This window comes from Charadrius vociferus, unplaced genomic scaffold (genome assembly GCF_000708025.1).
Source record: "Charadrius vociferus isolate BGI_N301 unplaced genomic scaffold, ASM70802v2 scaffold218, whole genome shotgun sequence".
In the NCBI taxonomy this organism is placed as follows: Eukaryota; Metazoa; Chordata; class Aves; order Charadriiformes; family Charadriidae; genus Charadrius; species Charadrius vociferus.
Window position 1 is genome coordinate 501,027 of NW_009650084.1, and position 25,792 is coordinate 526,818.

The following is a 25,792-nucleotide window of genomic DNA, read 5'->3' on the forward strand; positions in this document are numbered from 1 at the left end:
TGAAGGGAATGTAGACTTATTTAGAATGAGACTTCGTATTCATTCTTTTCTGATAAAGTGAATTGACTTCAGTAAACCTCAGTAACTTATTATCCTGCAAATCTCAGGATACTAAAAAAAAAAATCCTGCCAGAACTTACCAATGCTTCAGTATAAAACATTTCACTTCTTACCCAAGAAATGCAGTAAAAGTGTCTGACATGTTCATGTAAGACAAATGTCAAAAATATGTTAAGACCTGCAGCAACAATGCAGGAGCAATACATATATATACTGATCTACATGCAACATCTGCCATCACAGATGTATTATTTGTCTGGCATCCAGAGAAAACAATCTTCCTGACTCTTGAGCATCACTATTACAATGTTGGAAATACACATCAATCTTTCAGTTTGATTAACTTCCACTCAGAACCATTTCACATATACTGGAAAAGCTGTGACAGAGCTGTATTTTTGACACCGAAGAATTAAAAAATATGTATTTAAGCAATCTGGAAGTTTACATGTGTGTTCTGAGAATACAAATAAAAAAAGACGAGTCAAAAGGGACCACTCTATTCTACCTTGCTACCTCAGAAGATCACATGCACATGTTATATCAGAACATATTAAAGCTGTAAACATTTACTCAAACACAAAGCTTCCTAATACATATACCTCTAAATTCTGACATTCCTGAGCCGAGTTAGTAGGTAGACCAATCCATTTAATTTCCTTCTTCTCCTTAGAGATAATGTTCATGGCCATAAGGACATTTAAGGCATCATAGACACGTCGTCTAATATTCTTCTGGTCATAAGCCTGCTGTAGACATAGTGCATTAATCAAAAACATACCTGTGACAAAATATTTGAAAATAAATCTATTACAGTAAACAGGTAAACTCAGGTAATGTCTGAACTGTTTCATTTAGCAGTAGGAAAAGAAATACAAAAGTCTCAAAAGAAATTTCTCTTCCCCCATTCAGTTCACATGTAATTGACCTCCCATATACTTACTGATTCATTTGGTGAAATGTGATTATCAGTGGTACTGAATTCTGCAACCAACTCGTCTGCCACCTCATTGTATGAGGTGGTTCCTTTTCTTTGTACCTTCTCACAAACCTTCATAGAGAAATGACGTAAACCCTTGCCATTCTTCTCTCCTTTTTTGTTCCGCTTCCTAAATATACGTATAATATATATTTTAAGAAGATTTGAACTTTGGAATATTTAATGTCTCTTTTTCAAATACAGGCACACTGCTGTAAAAAAAACAAGCCTTCCCTTTTCTTCTGTTTCTCACCCCTTCCCAGCATTTTTTCCTGTCATTTTTTTCCCCTACAATTTACAATAATTAACAATTCTAATATCTTGATGCTGAAACACAGTACAAATTCATTCTTTTGGCAACTCTGCTAGCTCCAGTAGCAGGTAAGTTAACAATAGGGATATTTCTTGAAGAAGTCAATAAAGAAAACCTTCACATCTTCAAGACAAGAAGGGATAGGGGAATAAATGCAAAAATACAAAAAGTGAACTACAGAAGGTAACTTTTTTGTCTTTTTTTTTTTTTTCCCTCCAATTTAAATAGCCCAACTAGTTTGGCCACAAAAAATTAGACTGATTGAGCATTTTTCTGTTCAAGTCCGATATTGACTGATCAGATGAAGTCTGATATTGGTTGAACTCACTAAACATTATACTATTACTAAAACATAGATTTGACGTTATACAGTATACGAAGTTGCTATGAAAACTTCAAAGTTACAAGACAGAAGTGTAACAAAGTTTTTTGCATATGTTTTAAATAAAAAGTTCCTTCTAACTTGAGGAAAAATATAAGTATCAACAAAATTAGTATCAACAATGGAAACTCAATTCTCTACATCTCATTTTACTGTATAATTCCAAAGTAGAAATCTATTTATGTGTAACAAGACACTGACGACAAATTTAGTCTTTATTCAACTACATTTAACAAGAGACTCGTAAAAACAATCTTGAGTGAGAAAAAGAAACCAAAAGAATGCATTCATTGTATCTAATACTTTTTCTCAATAAGGACTATGTTTTTATTTCAAATGGTACTTCTGGATACACTTGCTCAATCTGAAATGTACTGGGGTTGTTTTGGAAATACACCAGCAAAACAGTAATGTCAAATTAAAAACTGAATCAAGTCAGATAAATTCCTGTGTCCTTTTGGGAGCTAAATTTTCTAAATGCAAGTAATGTGAGAATATCTGTCAGAGTTTACACAAAATATTCTAGTTCCTTTTACGATAAATGTCAGGGTATTCATTCTTGTGTGACTACTCCCAATTTTAATGCAATACACTTTAATGTTGAAGTGCTCTTGATGGAAAGGTAAACAGACTGCCTCTCCACACTGCTAACCCGAAGAGTACACACACTATCACAGTGAACATTTAGAGCAAAAGTTCCAAACAATTAATTAATCCTTTTTTAACTTTTATTTTGCTCACCCAGCAGACCACGGCGAAGAATCTGCAGTCTGGTTCTGTGATACAAAATGTGTGTTAGGTGTGTGTGGACTTCCTACCAGGATAGTATTTGGCGCTGAAGGTCTCTGAGGTGTACCAATAACCTACAATAATGATAAAATAAAGATATTTATATGCTGCACAATTCGAATGATGCATTATCTAGACAACACATACTTTTTTCCTATATATTTCTATTAGATGCACCCACTAGCACAAAACCCTTCAGACTACAGATTATACAGTTAGAGAACTCCCTAAGTAACAGGCATTTATGTTTTATCCTTCTTAAATGAGCTTTTCATGCTTGCTGGTTTTCTTAACACTGTTCATCACTAACTTAGACAAGATCAAAGCACACCCACCCTCTCCCCCACAAAAAGAGAAAAAAGGAGGGAAAAAAACCCACCCTATGAGAAAACGTATAAAAAAAGTTGCAGTAAATTACAGTTAAAATACGAACATGAAACAACAAGATCTGAAAATCAGTAAAAGCAGAGAGAAAATGCTGTTGGAAGAAACGCCAAATTCTTTCCTGCAGTCAGTCTCTATCACTAGAGTTAAAACCAAAATACAAGTATGTTAGAGGTGAGGAAGAATAAGGGCCGACTTTCTTTATTACTGCAGTGAATGAGAGCAATTAGACAAAACCATTCCATTCTGAACATGTTAAGAGCACCTACTCAGCTGATCACAGTCTTCCAGCTTACAGGTAGGCAGTCTTGAAGATATGCTAATTTGTTCATGAGTAATACACACATTCACACACAGAGTCATGCTCTTTATCTGTGAAACCAGCTGAAGCAGAACTCCCACTTTTGCAGATGATGTTTTTTATCTCTGCAATGTTATAAATGTAACATTCTAGAGAACACTTACTTAGGAAAACAAAATGATACTGTACAGATTTCTACTTTGTAGAAAGATATGCCTACTTTTGGGGGGTACATTTATATCCCAGTGGAAACAGCAGGTTACATCCTGACATCAGGTAAGTGAAACAAACATCAAATGAACCTAAAATCATAACCATCCACAAGCTGGCTGTATTTTCCTGTACCCACGTTCTGCCCCGCCAACAAAATTTTAAGTTTCTTCCTCAGGCTATATTCAATAATTTAGCCTCAACATGAGTAAAATAGAAGAACCGAAAATCCCAAATGAAACATTTTATGCGTGAAAGTTAAAATGAACCAAGATTTGAATAACTTTTAAATGTAGAATGCAAAAGGTAGTCTAGTGACTATTAGATGTTCATGATTTCAGCTGCCTGAAAGGACAAACAGCTGTGTTTTTTCCCAAATCATAGAATCATAAAATGGTTTAGGTTGGAAGGGTGGAAAATCTTAGGTCCTTCTCCCCTTTCCAGTAGCTTTGTTTCATACTTAATACGTTTCTAATTCTTATGGGAAGTCATACCCCACCAAGCCTGTATTTGTGTTTGGATACTGTCTCTTTATATTATGCCACTTCTCTGAGTAGTTAACATACAAGTTTGTTACATCCACTTCTGACAGCTGGAAAATCTTAGGTCCTTCTCCCCTTTCCAGTAGCTTTGTTTCATACTTAATACGTTTCTAATTCTTATGGGAAGTCATACCCCACCAAGCCTGTATTTGTGTTTGGATACTGTCTCTTTATATTATGCCACTTCTCTGAGTAGTTAACATACAAGTTTGTTACATCCACTTCTGACAGCTGGAAAATCTTAGGTCCTTCTCCCCTTTCCAGTAGCTTTGTTTCATACTTAATACGTTTCTAATTCTTATGGGAAGTCATACCCCACCAAGCCTGTATTTGTGTTTGGATACTGTCTCTTTATATTATGCCACTTCTCTGAGTAGTTAACATACAAGTTTGTTACATCCACTTCTGACAGCTGGAAAATCTTAGGTCCTTCTCCCCTTTCCAGTAGCTTTGTTTCATACTTAATACGTTTCTAATTCTTATGGGAAGTCATACCCCACCAAGCCTGTATTTGTGTTTGGATACTGTCTCTTTATATTATGCCACTTCTCTGAGTAGTTAACATACAAGTTTGTTACATCCACTTCTGACAGCTGGAAAATCTTAGGTCCTTCTCCCCTTTCCAGTAGCTTTGTTTCATACTTAATACGTTTCTAATTCTTATGGGAAGTCAACTAATCTTCTCTACTACTTTTTATAACCAAAACATCTGATTGTGGGAAACAGAATGAGGGTGGGGGATGCCAAACAGGCACAGGACACCTGAGCCAGCTCACTTTCTCACCATGAAAAAAATACTACCAGTTCTGCTGCTGACTGGTCTGGTTCACCAAATGTCTCAAAAGACTGCAAAAACCACCCCGGTGTATGCTATTCAAGTAATGTAGACAATACAGAGAACAGCGGAAAGCTGTTAGCCAGTTTTTGTTCCCTAGGATGCAGTTACAGAGGACTGCAAAAGATGATTTGACATCTTGTTCACAGAGGCTAAAACTACGGGGTTCCACTCTATTCCCTAACTTCCTAATTCCACAAGCAGCCTCACCATCACTCTGGTGTCACATCTAGAATTTGTATGACTATGCAGTAAGATGAGAGCCAAGCTAGTACAGGGGAGGGGGTGCAATTACAGCTGGGAGAAAAACCATTTGTCAGCAGCAAACCCTGGCCATCTACTGTGCTCAGCAGTGTCTTGAAATACTCAACAGTACAAAGGAATAAATGGAAGTATGTACAAGTTCACAGGCTTGTTTCTAGAGTGGGAAAGTGAAGCCTGTTTAATACATTCAAAACCTGCTTTACATTCCCATTCTAACTCAAAAAAGTCTGCAAACTAGACAGTATTACGGGCTTTAATGTATCACTATTAAGGAAGACCCTAAATTCTAGAGCTTCAGAATCTTCTACAGAATTACTTCGTATTATTGGCTCCTTAATAGAAATATTAATGCCCCTAACTTTTACCCACAAGTTCATAAACAGCCATTACTTTGAATGAAAAGAGCATGAATGAAGAGTTAAGCAGCATCAAGTTACTGGGAACATCCTAAAGTGAAAGCTTACAGGTAGAATTAGAAAGGATGGTTTTAGAGAAAACAGAGGGACTGGGGAGAGAAGCAAAAGAAGAAAAAGAAGTGCCTGCTGTTTCTCGTACATTTCCTGATTTCACAAGAGAACGAGACTACAGTTTAGCTCCTTGATAATGAACAAGATCAGGAAACGGGAAACAGCAGGCAGCCCACATACTTCACTCTACTCAACAGAAAAACTTATTTGGACACTATTAAGAAAAAGAAATCAGACTACCGTAACAAAGAACACAAGGTCAGAAAAACTGAAGTACTTAAGTAGTAAAAATCTAGTTTTACCAGTTAAAAAAAAAACAGTTGAGAAGGGTCACAAGCCAACTCCTCAACTCTGCTTCCCAAAAACATTTTGCACACTGACAGAAAAATTTATCTCCTTTTAATTTTTCAGGGGGTTAGAGATTTTTTTTTAAATAGTTCTTGCTATCCCCTTTAGAATTGTAAAGTCGACAAAAATTTACCCCAAATTTCTCTCTATATATACACAAACCAAAATCTCCATCTCTTCTTTATTGACATACAACTAAGCATCTAATTTTGTTCTGATAACAGTCAATACAAACATGCCGATATGGGCCCCTTCTTTCACAAAAAATTAATGCTAATATATTCAGGGTGAGACTTAATGTGAAAAGAAAATTATGATTGCAAATGTAAATTTCCCACAGCAAACATACTAACAAAATCACCACTAAGAGTAGTTAATTATTGCAGAATAATTTTTTTAAATAATGTTACCATGTAAAATTAGTCATGGATAATATAGATGAGGATTGTCAATTTAAACTTATGATGGAAGACAAAAGAATTTATTTTATATGTGTATAAACATCACTGTAAACATTAATTTATTCATTGTTGAAAGTTTAAACAAAAGCATCAGATAATTTGCAATTTCATTATCATCCCCTGGTTTTGGTACTTTAGGAAAAGATTTTGTAAGGTACCTGAAAGAACATTTCATTTTCAAGATAAAATACAAGTATGTATAACACAGTCTTATAACAATGCCTGGAAGGGACCCCCTCTGTGCCATTATGGCTTATATCTATAGTTAAAACATTCTCCTCCTACTGCTGGCTACTGATTTTAAATTAAAAGAATGCCTAACTACTTTGAATTTCCTTGTTTGGAAATTTACTGATAAAACACCTCCTACTGAAGGAGCAATTTCACTCCTTTAAACTCATTTCTCTACACTCTAACTTCCAAGTGGCTGCTGGAACTAGTTAATTCACCACCACTGGTAGAAATACAGCACAGTGAATGATCTGCCCTACATCTGTACAGTTGAAGCAGTACAGTTTATAGATTCAGGCAGCCTCAATTATAAAACACTCCTTAGAGCTTAGAGTTGGGAAAGGCAGATGGGAAACTGCTTTCCTATCAACAAGAAGCCCAAATACAAGGCACTCCATTACAGATGTTCACACGTTACAGTTGCTTTCCAGAAGATTAATTGAGACCAACTCTTTTCAGATCACCAAATCTTAATTTTGATCACTATAAAAGTGACCTATGTATTATCTATTGCGTTATTAGATTACTTGAAACCTCTAATTTCATGTACCTCACACAAAGCTCACAGTAAGTATTTAAGCAAAATGATACCTAAATTAAGCACTAAGAAATGTAGCTCTGTTTTCTATTTTGTTCCACCTAATTTCAATCTCAACAAAAATGTGCTGATGGACTTTTACATTTACTTATGCCAAACTTAAAAGCAGAATCTGAAAGAGCCACTTATTTAAGTGGCTATATTTAAGACTAGCAAAAGATAAAGCAACCTGAGTATTCAGGTATCTGCATGTTGATTTGAGAGTCATCTTTGCACTTCCTTCATGCAAAAGAACATTTGTTTTAACATAAAATTAGAAACAAGTTTACACTATCTGCCCATGACAAGTGATACCGACTATCACGCTACAAGTCAGATTTACAGTATGTGTAAGCAATAGTACAGGCAATAAAAAAGCCACAAAGTCTCCTTACCACTTGTTGTGCAATGTTGACATTAGACTGTCCGAATGTTTTTGGCAGGAGCTGTTTTCCAAGCGTATTTACTGTAGAAGGATGAACAGCCAATAGAGAAACAACCCCTAAAACAAATACAAGCAAATAGCTTCAGGTCAGCCACATTGTATTATTTTATTGTAGCAATTCCAGTTTCATCTATACTACCAATGGTTATTGATAGAAACTAGCTCTGAACTGCATCGAGTATCAATATAAACATAGCATTTACATATTTGAAGCAAAAAATAAATCAAGATTCATTATACATTCTCTCAAACTTCCTCCTATGTAACCTTACACATCAGCAATCTAGTATGAACATGTTTTAATTCCTTGTATTCCAACACAGTAATAGAGGCAATGGGCATCTAACAGAAAGCATAATCCCCTTTTTTCCTAACCCCATCCTTTGTGGCTATTGAAATCTTTTCCAGCACCACCTGAAAAACATGCCCCAGCATATGAAATACCCTTCTGAGGCACGCTGGTCTACAGGAGACAAAATTTGGCTAGCACAGGCCCTCCCAGCTTTCCTCTAAGGCTCCCAGCTGAAGGCAGAGAATGAAAGAACAAAAGTCTTCAAGAATCCATTATTTAAGCAAAATACATGCAACACCGTAGACCAACCCTGCAGGGAAAGCTGCTGCCTTCCTCTTCATAAGCCATCCACAATCAGCATTGATAGGTAGGCAAGTCTTAAGCTATGTAAAACAAAAATTCAACTACAAAAATACCTCTAGCAATCTGATGCTCCACGTCATAGATTTTTTTAAAAAACAACAAACCAAAAATGAAACAAAGAGTGACTACAGGAAAAGAATAACGGGACAAAAATTCTTAAAATAATGGAGACATTTATTTTGCTGAAACACCTGACATTTGGTTGTCAGGTGAGCGGTTTAGTAGTTCTTTCCCTCACATCACTTTTAAAGGGGGCCAGTAGGGCCAGAAGGACTTGGCCCAACTCCCATTCCTCTTCCTTTTTCCCATTATGCAATACCGAAGCAGTAAGTAAGCATTTTTACAACAGTTCTATCAGGAAGGGCTGTAATGAGTCCTTGATGCCTACCATCCCTCTTACACATTCAGGGAGTCTACAGAAAGTTGAGGACAATTCAAATCTTGTTTAAGCCCTTGCCTTCCAAAAGGCAATGTATTTCCTAGCTGCTATTACTACACCATGTCAAACTGATAGCTTCACGTAAGAACCTATTCTCAGTCCCCCAAATCTAAATAGGATGCAGCAGCGTGTCACTATTCCATTAATAACCAACTTTCTAGTGCTCTTTCAGAAAGTCAGCAGCTACCTAGTTTGTAAGATAGGTCTGGCATGCCTTCCTGTCCCTTCAATTACACCCATCACTATCATGGCCTATTTTGTGTGTGTTCTTCCTCTCTGCAGAATGCAGTAAAGCGATATAAACTACTCCAGCTATTAGTGCTTGTGCATCTTCTTTGCAGCTTCCTGGAGGTGAGCATGCTTTTTTTTTTTTTTAACCTCCTCCTCATTGCTTTAAAATCAACAAAGCAATCTGGAGATTACATTTCCAGTATAAAATAAGGGTTGTCTTAACTTTGGAAAGCAGTTATGCCTCATCTATTTGATCACCTTTCCTTACTTTTGACAGTTCTTGTTGCCCATACACTTTCTAGTTTTCCGATCCTTTATATTTGCAGGGGACAGGAATGGACACATTATTCATAACAAAGGAATGCTATACGTTATTGTATAACTCCATAGCACATTTTCTATTTTATTCCCCGTTCCTTTCCAAAAAATTACAAAAATTCAACTCGCTTGTTCCCCACCAAACCCTAATACCACATTTTCATAATATAACCTACAATGACTTCAAGTTCTTTTCTTGAGTGCTAATAGCTCACTTGGGGTCCTTATGGTATCTAGTTTGGTTTTCATCAATTATTAACACATGGGAGTACTGTCCCATTCTATGACACCTTCGTTTCTTTAACAGGCTGATTAAGGACCTTGATAAGCAAAGGGGTTTTTGTTGTTATTTGTAAGAAATCCAAGGACATCGCACTGATTAGATAAGCCTTATCCACACGGTTGTTGACTCTTTCAAAGCATGACTTTGAAAAGATGTAAACTTCCTAACTTCCTTTTTCCCTTCCCTCTAGAAAAGCCCTGCTAATTCCTGCCCATTATTGCATTTATCTGTATGTCTACTACTTCTTTGTTATACACTCAACTGATTTGCCTAACAGAAGCCTGACTTACTCATCTGCAGTCATCTATGCCCTTCAAAAATAGGTGCTTTCAAAAATACCACTTTCTATCCTTCTGGTACTGTATGAATTAATACATACACTGAGTTAGCAGGACAAAAGCACCACTGCTAGGTCCTATGAGAATTCACAGGTAGGTAATTCTCTGGCCACGATGATTTCTAATCAATCACGTTATCAATTTTTTCCTAAAACAACAACTTCCAGCAATACTTCAGGAGGACACCTTCATAAAGAACAGTATTGCCATGAGACTCTCCCTAATCATCTTGATCATCTACCTACTCTTCAGATGCACTCAGTGACTTCGTTCTTCTGGTATGTTTAAAAGATAAGGCAATTCTTCATAGTACTGTGTTAAAAACTTTTATGCAGTCAACAAAGACAAATGCAAAAATCTTGCACTTGTGACAGTGTAACTCCACACAACCGCACAGGTCTGCGGTCAAGTGGTAAGGAAGCAGATGTGCAGAAAAGGACCTGGGGATCCAGGTAGACAACAAAGTGAATATGACCCAGAAGTACACCCCAATGCTAATGAAGACTTAACTGCATCCTGGGCTGCATTTGGAATAGTACAGCAGTAAGTGATTATTCCCTTTTACTCCAACGCTCTTTAAGCTGTACCTGGATTACTCTGTTCAGTTTTGGGACCAACACTGCAAGAGAGGCATTAACAAACAGGAGAGAGTCCAGCAGAAAGACACTAGTATGGCTAGGATACTGCAGCATATGACGTACAAGGAGAAGCTGGTGCATGCAGCCTGTAAAAGACAAGATTAAGGTGGAACGGGGGTGTTATTTGTGGGAATCTAATCACTGCCTTCAACTATCAAACAGAGAGTTACAGAGATGACAGAGGACACAACAAAAGAAAAAGAGGCAACAGTCACAAGTTGCTGCACAGCAAATTCCAGCCAGACATGGGAAAAAAATTCACAATTTTTTTGTGAAAGGTAAAGCACAGCGATAGATTGTCTAGGGGTTCCCTGGAGATATACAGAAAAATTCAAATACTGAAGGATCTGTGCTTTGAAGCTGGCCCTGGTTTGATTGTAAGGTTAGATTAAATGGACTTCAGCATCCTTGTATTATTCATTTAATCCTATGAACACAAATAGGTATCTTGCAACTAAAATATCCACGTGAAGGGAAGAGTACACACTATGCTTCTTTCAAGTTTTAAATTACATTAACATTTCCTGTGGTGCTGTGTCAGAGTGAATTCATGCAACTGAACTAACCTGGTTGTATACAGAAACTGCAAGGTACATCTGTCTCTATGGAACAAACTGATCGGCAAGGAAATGCAAATGTAACTGGAACAACAGTAACATACACTTCAAAGTGAAAAAACACACAGTTCAAAGTAAAGCCAAAATCAACCTCTAAAAGATATCATACTAAATAGGAAAGAGCATAACTGCTCAACAGTAGGAGAAAAAAAAAGAAAAAATGGAGTTGATTTTTTTTTTTTTGTAAAAAGGGTATTTTTCATGTGTCTGTCCAAGTGCATTGTACTATTTTCTCATTTACCTGTTGTGCAAATGGTTTTCTCATATCCATCCGCATTTTCATCACAGGTTCATAATGCTCTGGCTTCACAGTGGTTTTGTATGTGGGGACTTCTGTTTGTTTGTTAATAAAATTGTTTCTGCTCACATATTTAACTGACCTTTGCAAGTGACTGACAGCTCAGTTTCTCAAAGGAATTTTGCTAACCATTTGTTAATTGCCGTTACTCTTACAGCAATCACTGCAATCCAAATAATCCCATACTTTGTGGCCAATATACAGTGTGCATACCAGAATGTATAAATTAAACCACAAGTTTGCAAACAGTTTCCCTGGCACCAACTATTTCTTCCTTTTCAAAACAAGCACATTATTAATACTGCTAGTTCCTGACACTTTTTTTTCTTTTTCTTAAGACTTCAAAAAACATGGGAAAAGGCCATGTAAAGCAGAAAAAAAAAAAAAATACACAGGAGGACATAACTTCTATTTAAATTCTCAGTCTCCCAAACATCGCTAGTTTGGAAGACTACTCTTAGTAACTTATAAGCAATCATTAGACCTGAAGGGAAGTAGAACTTCATCAGTATGATGTTCCAGAATGCCTCCAAACAGAAAATAATGATACAGAAGGGATCAAGCAGTATTGTTGTATAAAACTTGCACAGCAAAAGCAGCAGCACCCTTAACAAAACCTGTTATTTATCTGTCTACAAACTGTTCCAGGAAAGTGCTCTCTTCACTCAGAGTATGCGGTAAACAGCCTTCTTTGGTTACTGATTGCCTTTAGGGGAGAACTCTTGCACTACATCTTTGCTTGAATATGAAAACAAACTCAAGAATTTACCAAAAATTCTTGCAGAATTTTAGCATTAAGACAGACTGGTAACACAGCCAACTATGAACATTTTAAATAACTTGAGATGCCACAGAAAAAAGACATAGTACATCTAAATTTAGAGAAAGGAGTGCCCTCTGCAGACAAAGCAGTAGATCTCTCTAAAAGCTAACTGCTCCAGCTCATGAAACACTAGTGACTTTGAATTTGGTGTTTTGGATCAAGGAGGATGGGCTGAGGTACTCCTTGCCTCAGGAGCAGAAATCCCATTCCTTCTAGGTGCTGTACCGTTTTCTGATGTAATCTGTCTTTATCTTATCTTTACTTGTGAGAGCGCAACAGGAGTGAAGCATCAACAGAAGTCTACCAAAACCAAGTCAGTTTCCTGGTAACACAGTTTCTAACAATGTCTTGTCAGTCTGTCTTCTAGTATAGAAGCAACGTTGTATGTGGTGGAACTGGATTTGGTAAGAAGGTAATTTTGCAAGCGCTTTCTGCATTCTTACAACCCCAAAAAAGAATGTACAGAACACAAAGTAATTCCTACCATCTCCTGCAAGTCTCAACCAAACTCTGTCTAGCAAACCAATCTGTAAGTAAATACTCCATGCGATCAAAGGTTAGGAGTTAAGCAAAGGGCTATTTTAAGAAAAGCCCCCAAAAAATTAACCCTGCAGATGACGTTTTGTAGTATAACTGCTTATAACCACTCTTATGAACTCTACACACTTTTATCGTAATTACATAATGAGCTTTGAAATTGATCTTTTTAACAGAGCAGTTGGAATCAAGCTTAACGACAGCTACACAACTCAAAGCAGCAGTATTAAGCCAGTCTCAATACAAGTCAAACATGACTTACGCTCTCAAAATGATAACATTACTATCAATAACCCAACTGGTATTCTTAGTTATGATTTTATTGAAGAGCTCAATAGTCTATTTTGGAAGATCAAAAAAGATCTAAAATCATAACTAAGAATATCAGTTGAAGAGCTCAACAGTCTATTTTGGAAGATCAAAAAAGATCAGTGAGACTTTCCATGAACAAGAAGATTTACGGAAGTGACACAGACACTAGATTCCATTGCAGTTGTCCCTTCTGAGAAGACCAAGTGCCATCTGGAACACGACATCCTTATTTTGGGAATCTTAAAAAAAAGTTAATAGGAAGAATCACTAGACGGCTCAAATCTTCACACAGTTCAAACACAGGCACACAGTCTCTGAAGCTGAAACAGAGATGAATCCTGTTTTGGACAGAGGTGAAGCAGAGCTCAAAATGTCACCTACAGTCAAGATGGGAAATAATGCAGAGAAGGGGAAAATTTCAGCACTACAGAAAGCTGGTACGCCAGTCAGGACACAACCAAGTAAGTTGAGAGAAGTCCTCAACTCATCTACACAAGTATCACCAAACAAGAGGTAACAAAAGAAATGTCTAAAAGAAACATCCTGGAACAACAAGGTGTCATATCAACATCATAACAAATAAAGTTTTCTGTATGAATCAATGGGGCAGGCTTCCACCTCTTTCTCTACCTCAAAGCGTCATGACAGCAGGAAATACTCTACCGAAGTCTCTAACCATTAACTTGTTTCAATACAGTGACCACGGTAATGCTTGACAACAATCTCATTCAACCCCAACACTAGATACAGGCAAAATGGAAAGCAAATAGGAAGCAGTTCCCTCAAGGACTGTTTACAGTATTTTCTATGGATTTTGCTTTACAAAAACTACCCTAAATCACTGAGCCTGAACTGATGCTTTCTTCCAAGTGCAAGAGGAGGCACAGCTAGGATAAAAACATTAAAGATGCCATTTAGAGTGCCTTTTATCCAGTGCATGTCACCTTCAAAGAAAATCATTCCTTACTGCAAAAGCAACAACTTAACCAGTTTTAAATTATTAGATTACATACATACACAGAATATGTATAAAGGGTGTACTTAAAAGACTGTGCAAAGAAAACAGAGGTGACAATTGTTATCCTAGGAGCTGGTTTCTCAGATGTCACTCCTGTTAAGTTGCAGTTTTAAAGGTGTATCTTACAAACACCATAGATATTTCATGATTAGTTAGTTATATGCTGATTTTCAGGAAACAGTGAACTCTCTTTGAGGGTATCAACCTACCACAACCTTTAACAACACACGAATGATTGTCTCTAATTGTGTCCCAAGTCAAGTAAAAATACCTCTGCTTATTGAACAAGTCACACCATCCTGTTAAGACAACAAACACACTTATACAGCAATTCTGAGCACGCTTACAAAGACATCGATCTTCTTGTCATACGAATAAAAGGAACAAGACAATCTTACAGTCAGGCAATGTTGAAATGTAAGAGTCTAAATACATCTTAAAAAGTTGCTTATTTCACTTCAACTTTTTCCAATTACCAAATCTGAAATGAAAATAAAACTAAAGTTCTTTACGCCCATAAAACATGAAACCTTATTTTTTAAAATGTAAGAGGTGAAAAGAGCTAAAGACACCTTTTACAAGTATTTTCTGGTTACGTACCAATAATGCCACCTACTGGCATGACGGAAGATCCAAATTTTCTTTCAGAGTAATTTTAAAATCAATTTAAGAGCTTTAATTTCAATACAACATTAAACACCATTGGTTATGTTTTCCTTTGCACTCATCTGAAGCAGATAATTCCTTTCACCCAAATTTCTTCACAAGCAAGGGGCAGGACTAGAATTGAACAGTGTTCTATTTAATACTTAAATGTCAACACTAATCTGAATATAGCAGCGACCAGCATGTAGCAGATATCTTCAAAATGTAGCCTCCCAGAACAGCAAAATTTCTAAGTCTCTCAAACTCATTGGAAAATAACTTTTAGAAGACACAAACTTGTGAGGAAGTTTTACTGGTTCAGCACCTATTAAAAATTCTTTCCATACTTCCAACCCATATGTATTTTCTAACCCTCTAAAATGAATCCTGTTGTAATGTTGTAATTATCACTCAAAGACCATGTACTGGGTGGATTTTGACAATGTCGGGTTTAAGCAATAAGCCAGGTGGATACCCAAAACAAAGCCAGGAATTAACAACAATTAATTATTTAATTTTTTTAAAAATCCCAGAATGGAAATGAACTAAAATAACAAAATACCCAATTGAGATTATCCTTGCCTTGTAACTAGGCTATGCAAGAAGTAAACAATTACAATCAAGTCACATTGGAATTTTAGTCCACAAATAAAACACTCTCTTATTCCATCTTGGATAAGGCAACATAGAATAGAATATTTTCAGTCAGAAGGGACCTACAGTGATCATCTAGTCCAACTGCCTGACCATTTCAGGGCTGACCAAAAGTTAAAGCATGGTATTAAGGGCATTGGCTCCAGTGTCTCTTAAAACACTGACAGGCTCGGGGCATCGACTGCCTCTCCAGGAAGCCCGTTCCTGTGTTTGACCACCCTCTTGGTAAAGAAATGCTTCCTAATGTCCCGTCTAAACCTCCCCTGGTGCAGCTTTGAGCCATTCCCACATGTCCTATCACTGGGTACCAGGGAGAAGAGCTCAGCACCTCCCTCTCCCCTTCCCCTCCTCAGGAAGCTGCAGAGAGCCATGAGGTCTCCCCTCAGCCTTCTTTCCTCCAAACTAGACAAACCCGAAGTCCTTAGCCACTCTCCTCACAGGACATGCTTTCCAGGTCTTTCACCAGCTTTGTTGCCCTCCTCTGGATGCATTCAAGAACCTTCGCATCCTTCTTCCACTGTGGGGCCCAGAACTGCACACAGTACTCAAGGTGAGGCCGCACCAACAAAATACGGTGGGATAATCACCTCTTTTGACTGGCTGGTTATACTGTGTTTGATGCACCCCAGGATACAGTTTGCCCTCTTGGCTGCCAGGGCACACTGATGACTCATATTGGGACTGCTGTCGACCAGCACCCCCAGAACCCTTTAGAATCATAGAACTGCTGAGGTTGGAAGAGACCTTCAAGATCATCAAATCCAACCATTAACCTACCCTGACAAAACCACTTCTAAACCATGTCCTCGAGTACCACATCTACCTTTTTTTTTTAAAAACACCTCCAGGGATGGCGAATCTACCACCTCCCTGGGCAGCCTATTCCAATGTTTAATAGCACTTTCAGTGAAAAAATTTTTCCTAATATCCAATCTAAACCTCGTCTGACATAACTTGAACTCTTTATGTTATTGCTAGAAAAGAGATGGAGCTATAAATCACAATTTGGGTGTCCTTACAGCTTTTCTTCACTTGACCTTTGACATTTCTATAAACATTGCTTCTGACTGTAATTTGAGGGTTTACTGGGATTAATTTAGACACAATCTCCACAAAACCCATTCCTGAATATAGGGTAACAAGCAAAGGAAAGGGCCCTGTGTGATGATGTTCTCAGCAATTGAGGCTTCAGGGAAAAAAATGCAATTGGGTATTTCGGAATGAGCCAAGTAAACATGCAACTGCTTCCAATGGGTTTAGCATTCCTCCCCAATGTCACAATTGAAGCTGATAGTAAATAAAGCAGCACAGGACAAACAGCAGATACAAAACCAAGTAGCTTTATGAGAGTTCATCAGTGAGAAGAGATTTGGATATACAGCTAGCTACCTTTTGCAGCGCATGTTAACTCACTAGCAAAGCCACATTTTGAAAGCACCTAGCATTGCTGGGGATTTTCTGAAGCAAAAAACTTCCCTCTCAGACACACTCTGCATATTACATTGCTACTTCTCTCCTGAACAGGGTTATACCAGAAAACCATCTTCCTGGTAACCAAATACACCAAACCTTTCACAGTCATACTTGTACCAAACCAAACCACTGCAGACCAAATGTGGGGATTTGTGCCACTTAAACCCTAGCAAACCTTGCACTTAAACAGGAAAGCTGCACTAAGATGTAAATGTCATACCTCATCTCCTTCCAGGAGAAGTTAGAGCTTTTCAACAGCACCAGCCTAGAGCCAAACATACTGAAAACCTGCATTCCCTAGGTCTCCTCATCCAAGGACCGGCAAATATTCAAATAGTAAACAAGGTTACACATGCATTTCCATCAAGAAGAAAAACTGATTAGATAGTACATTTTCTGAAACATTTGTAAGATCTGGGAATCAATATGGCCTTAGATCAAACAGGGGTTGATACAACTGGTGTATCCTTCCACTGATACTTTCCCAAGATTCAATTTTAAGAATTAGCCTTCTAAACTAAATTCTCAGTGGTGAAGTAACAGAAATGGGCAGAGAGAAAAATCTTCCTCCAGTGAGCAAAGATAATCTTGACATCTTAATACAGGGGAAACTTGCACCTTGCCTGAGCAGCTCCACAGAATGCTGTTTTTTCAGGGCTAGATAGGGTGTAACACTCCAGTAATGGAAATACACAGGGGTATCAGAGAACACAGGTGAATTTACACCCAACCTCTTCTGGATGTTGCACAAGTACTGGAGGAAGCACAAGCTTCCAGCTCATTTCTACCACATATCAAGACTGATACCCTCTTATTCCACACTAAAGATGTTTTTGAAGAAAGACTTTTTTAGAGGATTTTCTAGAACGGTATTTTATGCCCATGATTAATTTACTCAAAATTACACGCATTAGAAACTAAACAGTACTCTTTTTTTTTTTTTCCCTATTTTCTCCTCTTAAAACAAAGTCAGTCTCTGCTTTAAAAACAAAAATCCTAATCTGGATTTCATGGTTGGGACCAGTCTCTCCAAAATGAAACAGACTAAAGCATGTCTCCACTAGTTGAAGTAAAAAGTCTGTCTAGGTTGGTAACCTGTTTCTGACAGTGGACATTAGTGGATAATCAGGGAATTAATGTAAGGACAGGACTTGCATACAGAGATTATTCCCTAACAGACCCTCTCTCTCCCAGATTCTACAGCTGTAGGACTTTTTGAGCAAGATGTTGTGGAACATAACTGGTCAGCATAGCAAGGTGAGTGATATTCCCAGTTCCCAGATTTCTGCTAGTGCAGATTAAAAATTTACAGAAGTCCATTCACAGGCTATTCTGTGCAGCAGAAGCTGTTCAGACTGTAAGAACTGTTGCATGAGAATCTGTTTTGGCTGGAAAAGTCAACCTTTGCTTATCTTTAATAGTTGATTCATATACCGACCACTTAGTCCCGTATTCACCTTACAGACCTTTGATGAAGTGTTACAGAACCATTTCAAGAAAAACGTTCTGCTCTCTTTCTCCCAAACCATGTTTGTGCAAGCATGTCCTCATGACCCAGCAGACAAGTAATTTTTTGTCCTCTGCCACTCCCATAGTGCCTTTATTTCTCTCACAGCTGAGCTCCTCCTCCTTTCACATCTAGCTGGCAATCTGGAAACTGAAGCAAGTCATAAGTTTCTTGTTGAGGGTGCATTATTAATTTGCCAAGTTTCTCAAAGTTGGACTTTTCCAAGAAGATGCTGGAATGCAGCATATTACTAATCCAATGACCTTTAGTGCTGTCAGAGTATAAAGGGAATGAACTTCAAAAGTAGTCAGGCTCTTGCATCCTCCCTGAAGAGCCTGCCCTACTACTGCAGCTGGGGACAGAAGCCTGGGGTTAGCCCAAACCACTCATCTGACACAGTAAGGAGATTTGATCCCATATCGAGAATGCAATGTATTCTCATACTTTCCTTGTGATTGACTTCCAATTTCTAGAAAAGACGCCTTCCTTTTAAAAAACAGAAATTCAAAGGGGGAGGAAGAAAAAAAACCCACCACCCCACTTTTATGATGATCACCTGATTCTTTCCTGACCTCCTTCAATTCACGCTAAGAAGTACACCAGATACACTTCTGATACCCTGTGGAAAGCTTACTCTGTTTCTCATCTGTTGCTGTGGACTGAATCCTCCTCTTTGTGAAATTAAGAAAAATTTTGCACAAACTTAGCAAGACAGCGGAGGACTGGACTTTTTGATATAATGGCATGTAATGTACACAGCTACTTTTAGAAGGCACATTATACTTTTTTGTGTATAGTAGTTGCATTAAAAATTCCAACATTTAAAGAGCACACAGAAAACCTAGAAAATATTAAAAAGTGGTAACAGTACTTCGGTGAACAATTTCTGATACATATCTGAATACTTTTACAAAACCCCCTCCAAAAACAATGAGGTGCAAAAATTAACAGAGCATAGCTTAGTTTGCTTGTATTATTCATGGTGGTGTACACTGAGAATAGAGCGCCACTCTCAACCTGGAAGAGCTGCACACCTATAATAAACTATTTGATCACTTGAATTTATTTTAGAAATTCTACAAGCAATGAAACGGCCTCTACTTTGCCCAGTTCTACTTTGAGCTACATAATAATGGAAGATTCACATTTCCAATTCTTGCTGTCTACACTGCACTGTTTTGACTAGCTCTCCAGTAACTGCAACAAGGTCTAGACACAGACGCCTACACCAGTGTAAAATGTCCTCGAATTGAGAAAAACATCTGTTTTACTGCCCATAGTGTATAGGGGAAAACAGTACAGCTGTTAAGGATCAGGTAATATACCTACACACTTTTTTTGTTCAGGAGTGTGTGACCGTGTTTACAAATATACAGGTGGATCAGTTAGTAAGTGTCAGTCAACCATTAGTGCCTTCCCCATCAAAAGTAGCTCATGGCAGATTAGTCAGAGAGCCCTCTTTTGTAAAGCAATGCGTATTTTAGGCAAGGGAATGCTAAAGAGAGAGCCTATTGAGATTCCAATAAAATACCTGATGTACCTAGAAAAACTGTTAGTTAAATTGGTGGTGACAGAAATTGTAAGTTCTGCAAGTTGTGAAAATAAATGCGTAATGGGGTTTCCTGAAATGGTATATAAAAGACTAGAGCAATAATACTAATGGAGTTCACCTGAACTGGACTACAGGTTAATCTGAGAGTACTAGTATAATCCAACAATGTATAAAGTCAATAGATTTGTCAACAGCGAGGTTTATGAGAGCATCAGACAAGAAGTAGGTGACTCTGTCCTAATAAATTTCACCCTACTTAATACAGTCTATCAAAGCATACCATCTGTCAAACGCAAGAATAAAACAGACTATCATCATTTGGAAGCAACAAAGGAAAATGGCCAATTCGCCAAAATCTACTGTGAGATAGGTGTGAACCAAATGTGATGATGCACAGAAAAATTACTGATACCTCCACACAAATATGAATGACAATTCACTTGGAGCCGTATATACTATTTTAGTCACTTGCGTACCAGAAAGCTGATGAAAGCAATCAAACGGACTCAAAGAATGACAATAAGGAAAATGAAGAGGACAAAGAGCTTATCTGATGAGGAATCTAGGAAATGATGGCTAGTTGGCCATTCAAACTAAAGACTGTTAAAGATACAGAATTGTTATTTATAAATAGGTAAAAACACTGGAGAAAACTATTAAGCTGAAAAATAACACTGACACCAGCAAAATGCATAAACTGGCAAGAATATACTTAACTGGAAGTCAGAGAACAGTTCTACAGTCTCACTATGGAAACAGCCCTCCCCTAAGAATACAGGGGACAAAAATCCAATTTTCACATATAGCATAACCAGTTTACAGAAGAGGTTATATGACATAGCTGTCCAGAACTTCAGGCAACTGGAACTCAGTTGTACTTCTGTTTTTTCCCCCCGACTATGCTAATTGTGAAGTGCAGCATATAACTTCCCAAATGGTTAGATACTCATAGTTTTTGAGCTCACATATTGAATGCAAGTTTATAGCCTGTGTTTTATTAAATTGCTAGATTACACTATCATGCACGCACAACCATTATCTGCAAGTCCAAAACAGTTCTGTTCAAATAATTATTTCAGATAGGCTCACACTAGTGTGGATGCACTATCATAAAAACTGTCATAACCCATTTTAAACTGCTACACTCCTGCATTTTCCCCATTTGCTGAAACATAGTGCCCAAAAGATGTTTTAGACCATTCTGGCCTTTATACTTAAACACAAGCTACACTAATGAGAAGATCACATATGGAATGACAAACCACCACTGAACTTCACACACAGTTTAAAGACAATTGTAAACCACAGAAAATCTACAGTTTGCTTGCTGATTATGTAAGATACAACTTAAGAAAACCTTTACAAAAACTATGCTACGAAAGCTGTTTAAAACCAGTAACAAACATAACAACTAAAAATCAAGAAACTGAGAGTCTTACTAAAAATTGTGTTCTTACCTTTTCCAGGACTTAGGTTTTGGTCTATAAACACCTTAAGCTCTCCATTGGCTTCAATTAGTCCAGCCTGTTGAAGAAAGTAACTTGTATGAAATTCACAAACACAGACAGCCTTTTATTGTTCAAGATGGAAGAAATCATACCAGAAGTCTCTGCTGCTACCGCTCATATTTTGTCACAAATCTGCCACTTTGTAATGGCACTGTTTGTGTCATAGTATTTGTCAAACTTTAAAACCTTGATTTTATAAATAACATATTCTTAAAATGCAAGCAAAAAATCATTTTACACCTACCTTGCTATTTTGTGTCCTAAGCTCCTAGAATGTACATGCACTGTTTTAACAGATAGCTTAACACCCTTCTAATTAGAACTGCTGCTACCTGCAACTACACCTTTCTCTGTGTAGATACTCTTTACCTACCACAGAAGTTAATGACATTATAGCAAAAACAGTAGAGGAGGTGGCAGAGAGCTCCTTAAGTCATTTTAATCAGAAAAAATGACATTAAGGAGAAACACCTTGAGCTTTTCAATTATTATTCTTTTAAAGCTCTTAACTGAAAGAGCTATAGGATTATATACAAGTTTATAAAGTAATCACCATCCTTTAACAAAGCTCACAGTAGAAGTTATTTTTAAAAAATACTATTAATTTTTGGATAGAAAACACTCCATGCAGTAATTCTTTCGTATCTCCAGACAAAACAGTTCTGAAAAAAAATATGAACACAGGACACATAGACTGTTTCCATTTAGAAAGAACAGCAAGAAAGTCAACAGTTGTACTTAACCATAATTCAGCATGTGGTGCAACAGAAGCTGAAAAATCCATAGCTGCGTTTTGTGCAGAGCTGGTATTTGCAGGCTACTGGTGACCTTCAACAGACAATTAAGTGGTTTGCCGTCAGTCAGCAGCAAAGCTTTTGCCTTAAAAGTCTACCTGAAGAGTCCTACTTAGGATTTGCCAGAAGTTCAGCAAACCAATCGAGCCACTAGAGGATGCTGTGGTGCTATTATTATCCAGGTGTATGACAGCAATTCTTAAGACAGGAAACTTTACAAAATGGGAAAGTTTCTCTCCTCAGTGAAAGGGGGGGAGAGAAGATGACCGAGCATTGGAGACAGGCTGGGAAGTGAGCAAAAGAGAAAATTTTTTTTACGGGAAGCATAAAGAGCAACAGCCTGTAATGGCATGACAGCTATTAGGGCCTGGTGGCGCAAAGGAAACACAAGACAGTAGAACTGATGGGTAGAATGAAGAGCCTGTGGCAGGTCTGTCCTCCTTTCATCTGACTGTCCACCCCAATAAGTAATGAACTAGCATTGTTTTAAGGAGACTGCAGCAATTTACCAGTACACAAACACTGCCTGTTCTCCATCTTGCCCACAGTAGGCATTCAAAGGTACACTTGAATAAACAGCAGGTCTACTGCCCTATTCCCAGGCACCAGAGCTTTATATAAGCCTAACTCCTCATCACACTTACTACATAATTCAGAAGGGCAACAGACTATATCAGACAAAGTATACTCATCAACATGAAATCAGTATCACATACAAAGATGTTCTTAAGAGCTACAAAGATGTTACCAGAGCTACACTCTATGGCAATATGACATTGCAGAATACTGGAACCCAATGTGTTATATGAAGATGAATGTTTGGGTGTTACATTATACTCCCATTCTACCTCAATTTCACAAGTGTGTTAAACCACACAGGAAATGCAGTCTCATTGTCACAATTTCTTTAAATGCAGTACTTCAGTTTCTATTCAACAGCAGAGAGAGGAGGCTTGTACTTAAGGATTCCTGCAAATTGTCTTTTCTGAATCAAAAGGATTCCTGCAAATTCTCTTTTCTGAATCAAAAAGACATCAATGAGACTGGAAAGACATTTAATATATTGTGTGTGATTAGTGGACCACCAAGAAAATGGCTGGTTTAATCTATAATGTTTTTCATTTTAGGAGCCCATAAATTTAATAATTTTTAATTATTCAATCCATTCATCAGTTTAATATGCAAAAGCAAACTTGCAGAGTTCACATGTCAGTTACAGTGAAAATCCAAACCCAAATATTTAAATTGTGATATTCAGTAAATTCAAGTATTAAATGCACATCATTGCAATTCAGTAATCAATTAATTATTGGTCCCTTCCTATTTTTAAACTAGAAAGGTCTCCAATATAAGATTTCTATTCATGCATTTTATCCTAAAGTATTTAACCAACCACCATAATGTAGTATCAAATAATCTTATGAACTTCAAGTTTTCTTCTACATCGTTAAAATACACAGTGAAAAATACTATCCAAAACAATACGCAACTCCGAAAACCACAATCTAATCTAGCTTTACAAAGGGTCAGGTTAGCGGTACATGCCCTGGACCATGCTTTCGTGTGACTGGAATTACACAAGTCACTGACAAACCGGAGAACATTTGGGAAAAACACTACATTTAGTCAACAAGAGAATACAATTTGGGAAAAATCAGGAACAGCAATCACTGAACAACAAGAAGAATCCCCTCAGGAACCACGACACGGATAAAGAGTACAGCAGTTACATAGTTCCACCATGTTTTCACACCAGTGTTTTACTAAAGGTTCAGCTCTAGCACTTAAAATGGCTGGTAAATATTCAACTAATTTGAAGAGTATGCCTAGGAAAGACTCCAAGAAAACTACTTGAAAAGAATACTACCGAATCCCACAGCAAATAGCATCCCCAGCTGCTATTATTCATAAAAACTGATTTCTAGTGAAAATTCTCTTACTCCAGCTTCAGTATGCTTTTCACACTTCTGGATACGCTATTAAATTTTAAGTTCATCAAAATTTATCGCTACCTTTGAGTCTCCTCAAAGTCCTAGTTACAAGCTTTTGGCAAGAGAGAAATAAAAAGCAAAACTTCTGACCCATATGAAATTCTGGTCTTTGTTCTAAAATGGAAATACTAGGCAAAAAAATCTCTTGGTGTATATCTCAAAGAAATTCCCACTATTCTTCAAGCTGGGTTATTTTGGAGGAGAGACCAGGATTACTCCTCTGTAACCTACCTAGCCTAGCGTAGCACCCAAAAGAAAGAAATAAGAGGGAAATGTGACCATAGCTCCCATTAGGTGTCTCATAGTCACAGATTCACAACAAACAAACAAAAAGAAAACAAAAAATGACACACAAAAAAAACCAACCACACCAGCAAGAAGTACTTGATTTTCCCCAATGGAAAACTAACCTTCTGCCAGGGAGGGTTTAGACATCAAAGAAATTCTATTTTCTGCTGGGAAAATACACATAGTTTTCAGGCCTTATCAAGCTATTTGTAACAAAGTATTTTGATTTTTATTTTTTCACCTGCTAATGTAATTTTTTTTTTCATATTTCACATTTTCTTCTTCTCGTGATTTTTAATTTCAAGATGCATTACACCCTTTGATGATAACGCCAGGTCTGCTTGAAATATCATGCTCTTAATATTACATTCTGAAACTTTTGTAGGTGCGTGCAACTTCACAATTTAGCAAAGCTTTCCTCTTTAGAGAGACACGTTGGCTATGTATACTTCTCTATGGCCACATAAAGAAACTTCTAGTATCCTAAACAAGCAACAGATACAGATCAACCCTTTATCGTTTTCACATTTCAACAAAATCAACAATGATTTTGAAAAATAGCTTGACACTCAACATAGCATCGGAACTGTAATACCTGAAGATCTCTCCGCAGATCAGAGGAAGAAGGTTGAAGACTATTGGACAAGTAAGGAAATCTGGTAATTTTAACTGTGGAAGTTATGCTGGAATGGAGACCCCAACCAGAGGCTTTGTCTCATCACATCATTCAGAACTCGTAAGGAAAAGAAATCAACTGATGGGCTAAACATATAAAAAATTAAACTGAAGTCAGCTTTGGCCTGCTATGAGATCATCAGCAGTCATAAGGACTGGGAAGTCTATTTTTATTTTGTTTACAAGTAAAAGCTGAAAAGCACTACAAGTGCCCTCAGCCTGAAAGTCAGTAAATTGGGAAATATCTTTCTGCTGGGACTAAAGTAAATCAAACAAAATTTGCTAAAAATGCAGAGAATTTAACTTATTAAAAAAGTCCCTTAGTGCAGACTATCACAGAATAATTTTGTGCCTTACTAACAAGCTAATATTTGTGGTCTCTGAAGTTATGCACTGGAAACTCAACACGCTTACAACAAAAGTATCATTTCTTCCACATATTTCCAGACTTGCAACTCAAATTTCTTAATAAAAATTGGCATAAAATTATTCACCAAGCCTTTAAACAGAGAAGATTCAAGCTGAATTTGGACCGAAGGAGAAGGAACCTATAAAAGCACGATCCAGAAGTTTGACTAAAACAAGACTGAACAAGTACACGTGCTATGTC

General features: G+C 37.3%; 1 protein-coding gene across 2 annotated transcripts in view; it reads right to left on the reverse strand.

Moving 5' to 3' along the window:
- Nucleotides 1-25,792, reverse strand: part of TFDP1 (transcription factor Dp-1) — a 48,203-nt gene that overhangs the window by 13,372 nt on the left and 9,039 nt on the right. The window contains exons 2-6 of one of the 2 annotated variants that reach the window (XM_009892126.1): nt 21,384-21,450; nt 7,539-7,645; nt 2,476-2,597; nt 1,004-1,169; nt 663-809 (exon numbers count right to left, since the gene is read on the reverse strand). In XM_009892126.1, coding sequence (XP_009890428.1) covers nt 663-809; nt 1,004-1,169; nt 2,476-2,597; nt 7,539-7,645; nt 21,384-21,450 — 609 coding nt within the window. The remainder of the gene's footprint in view (nt 1-662; nt 810-1,003; nt 1,170-2,475; nt 2,598-7,538; nt 7,646-21,383; nt 21,451-25,792) is intronic. The other variant, XM_009892127.1, reaches the window with a different exon arrangement.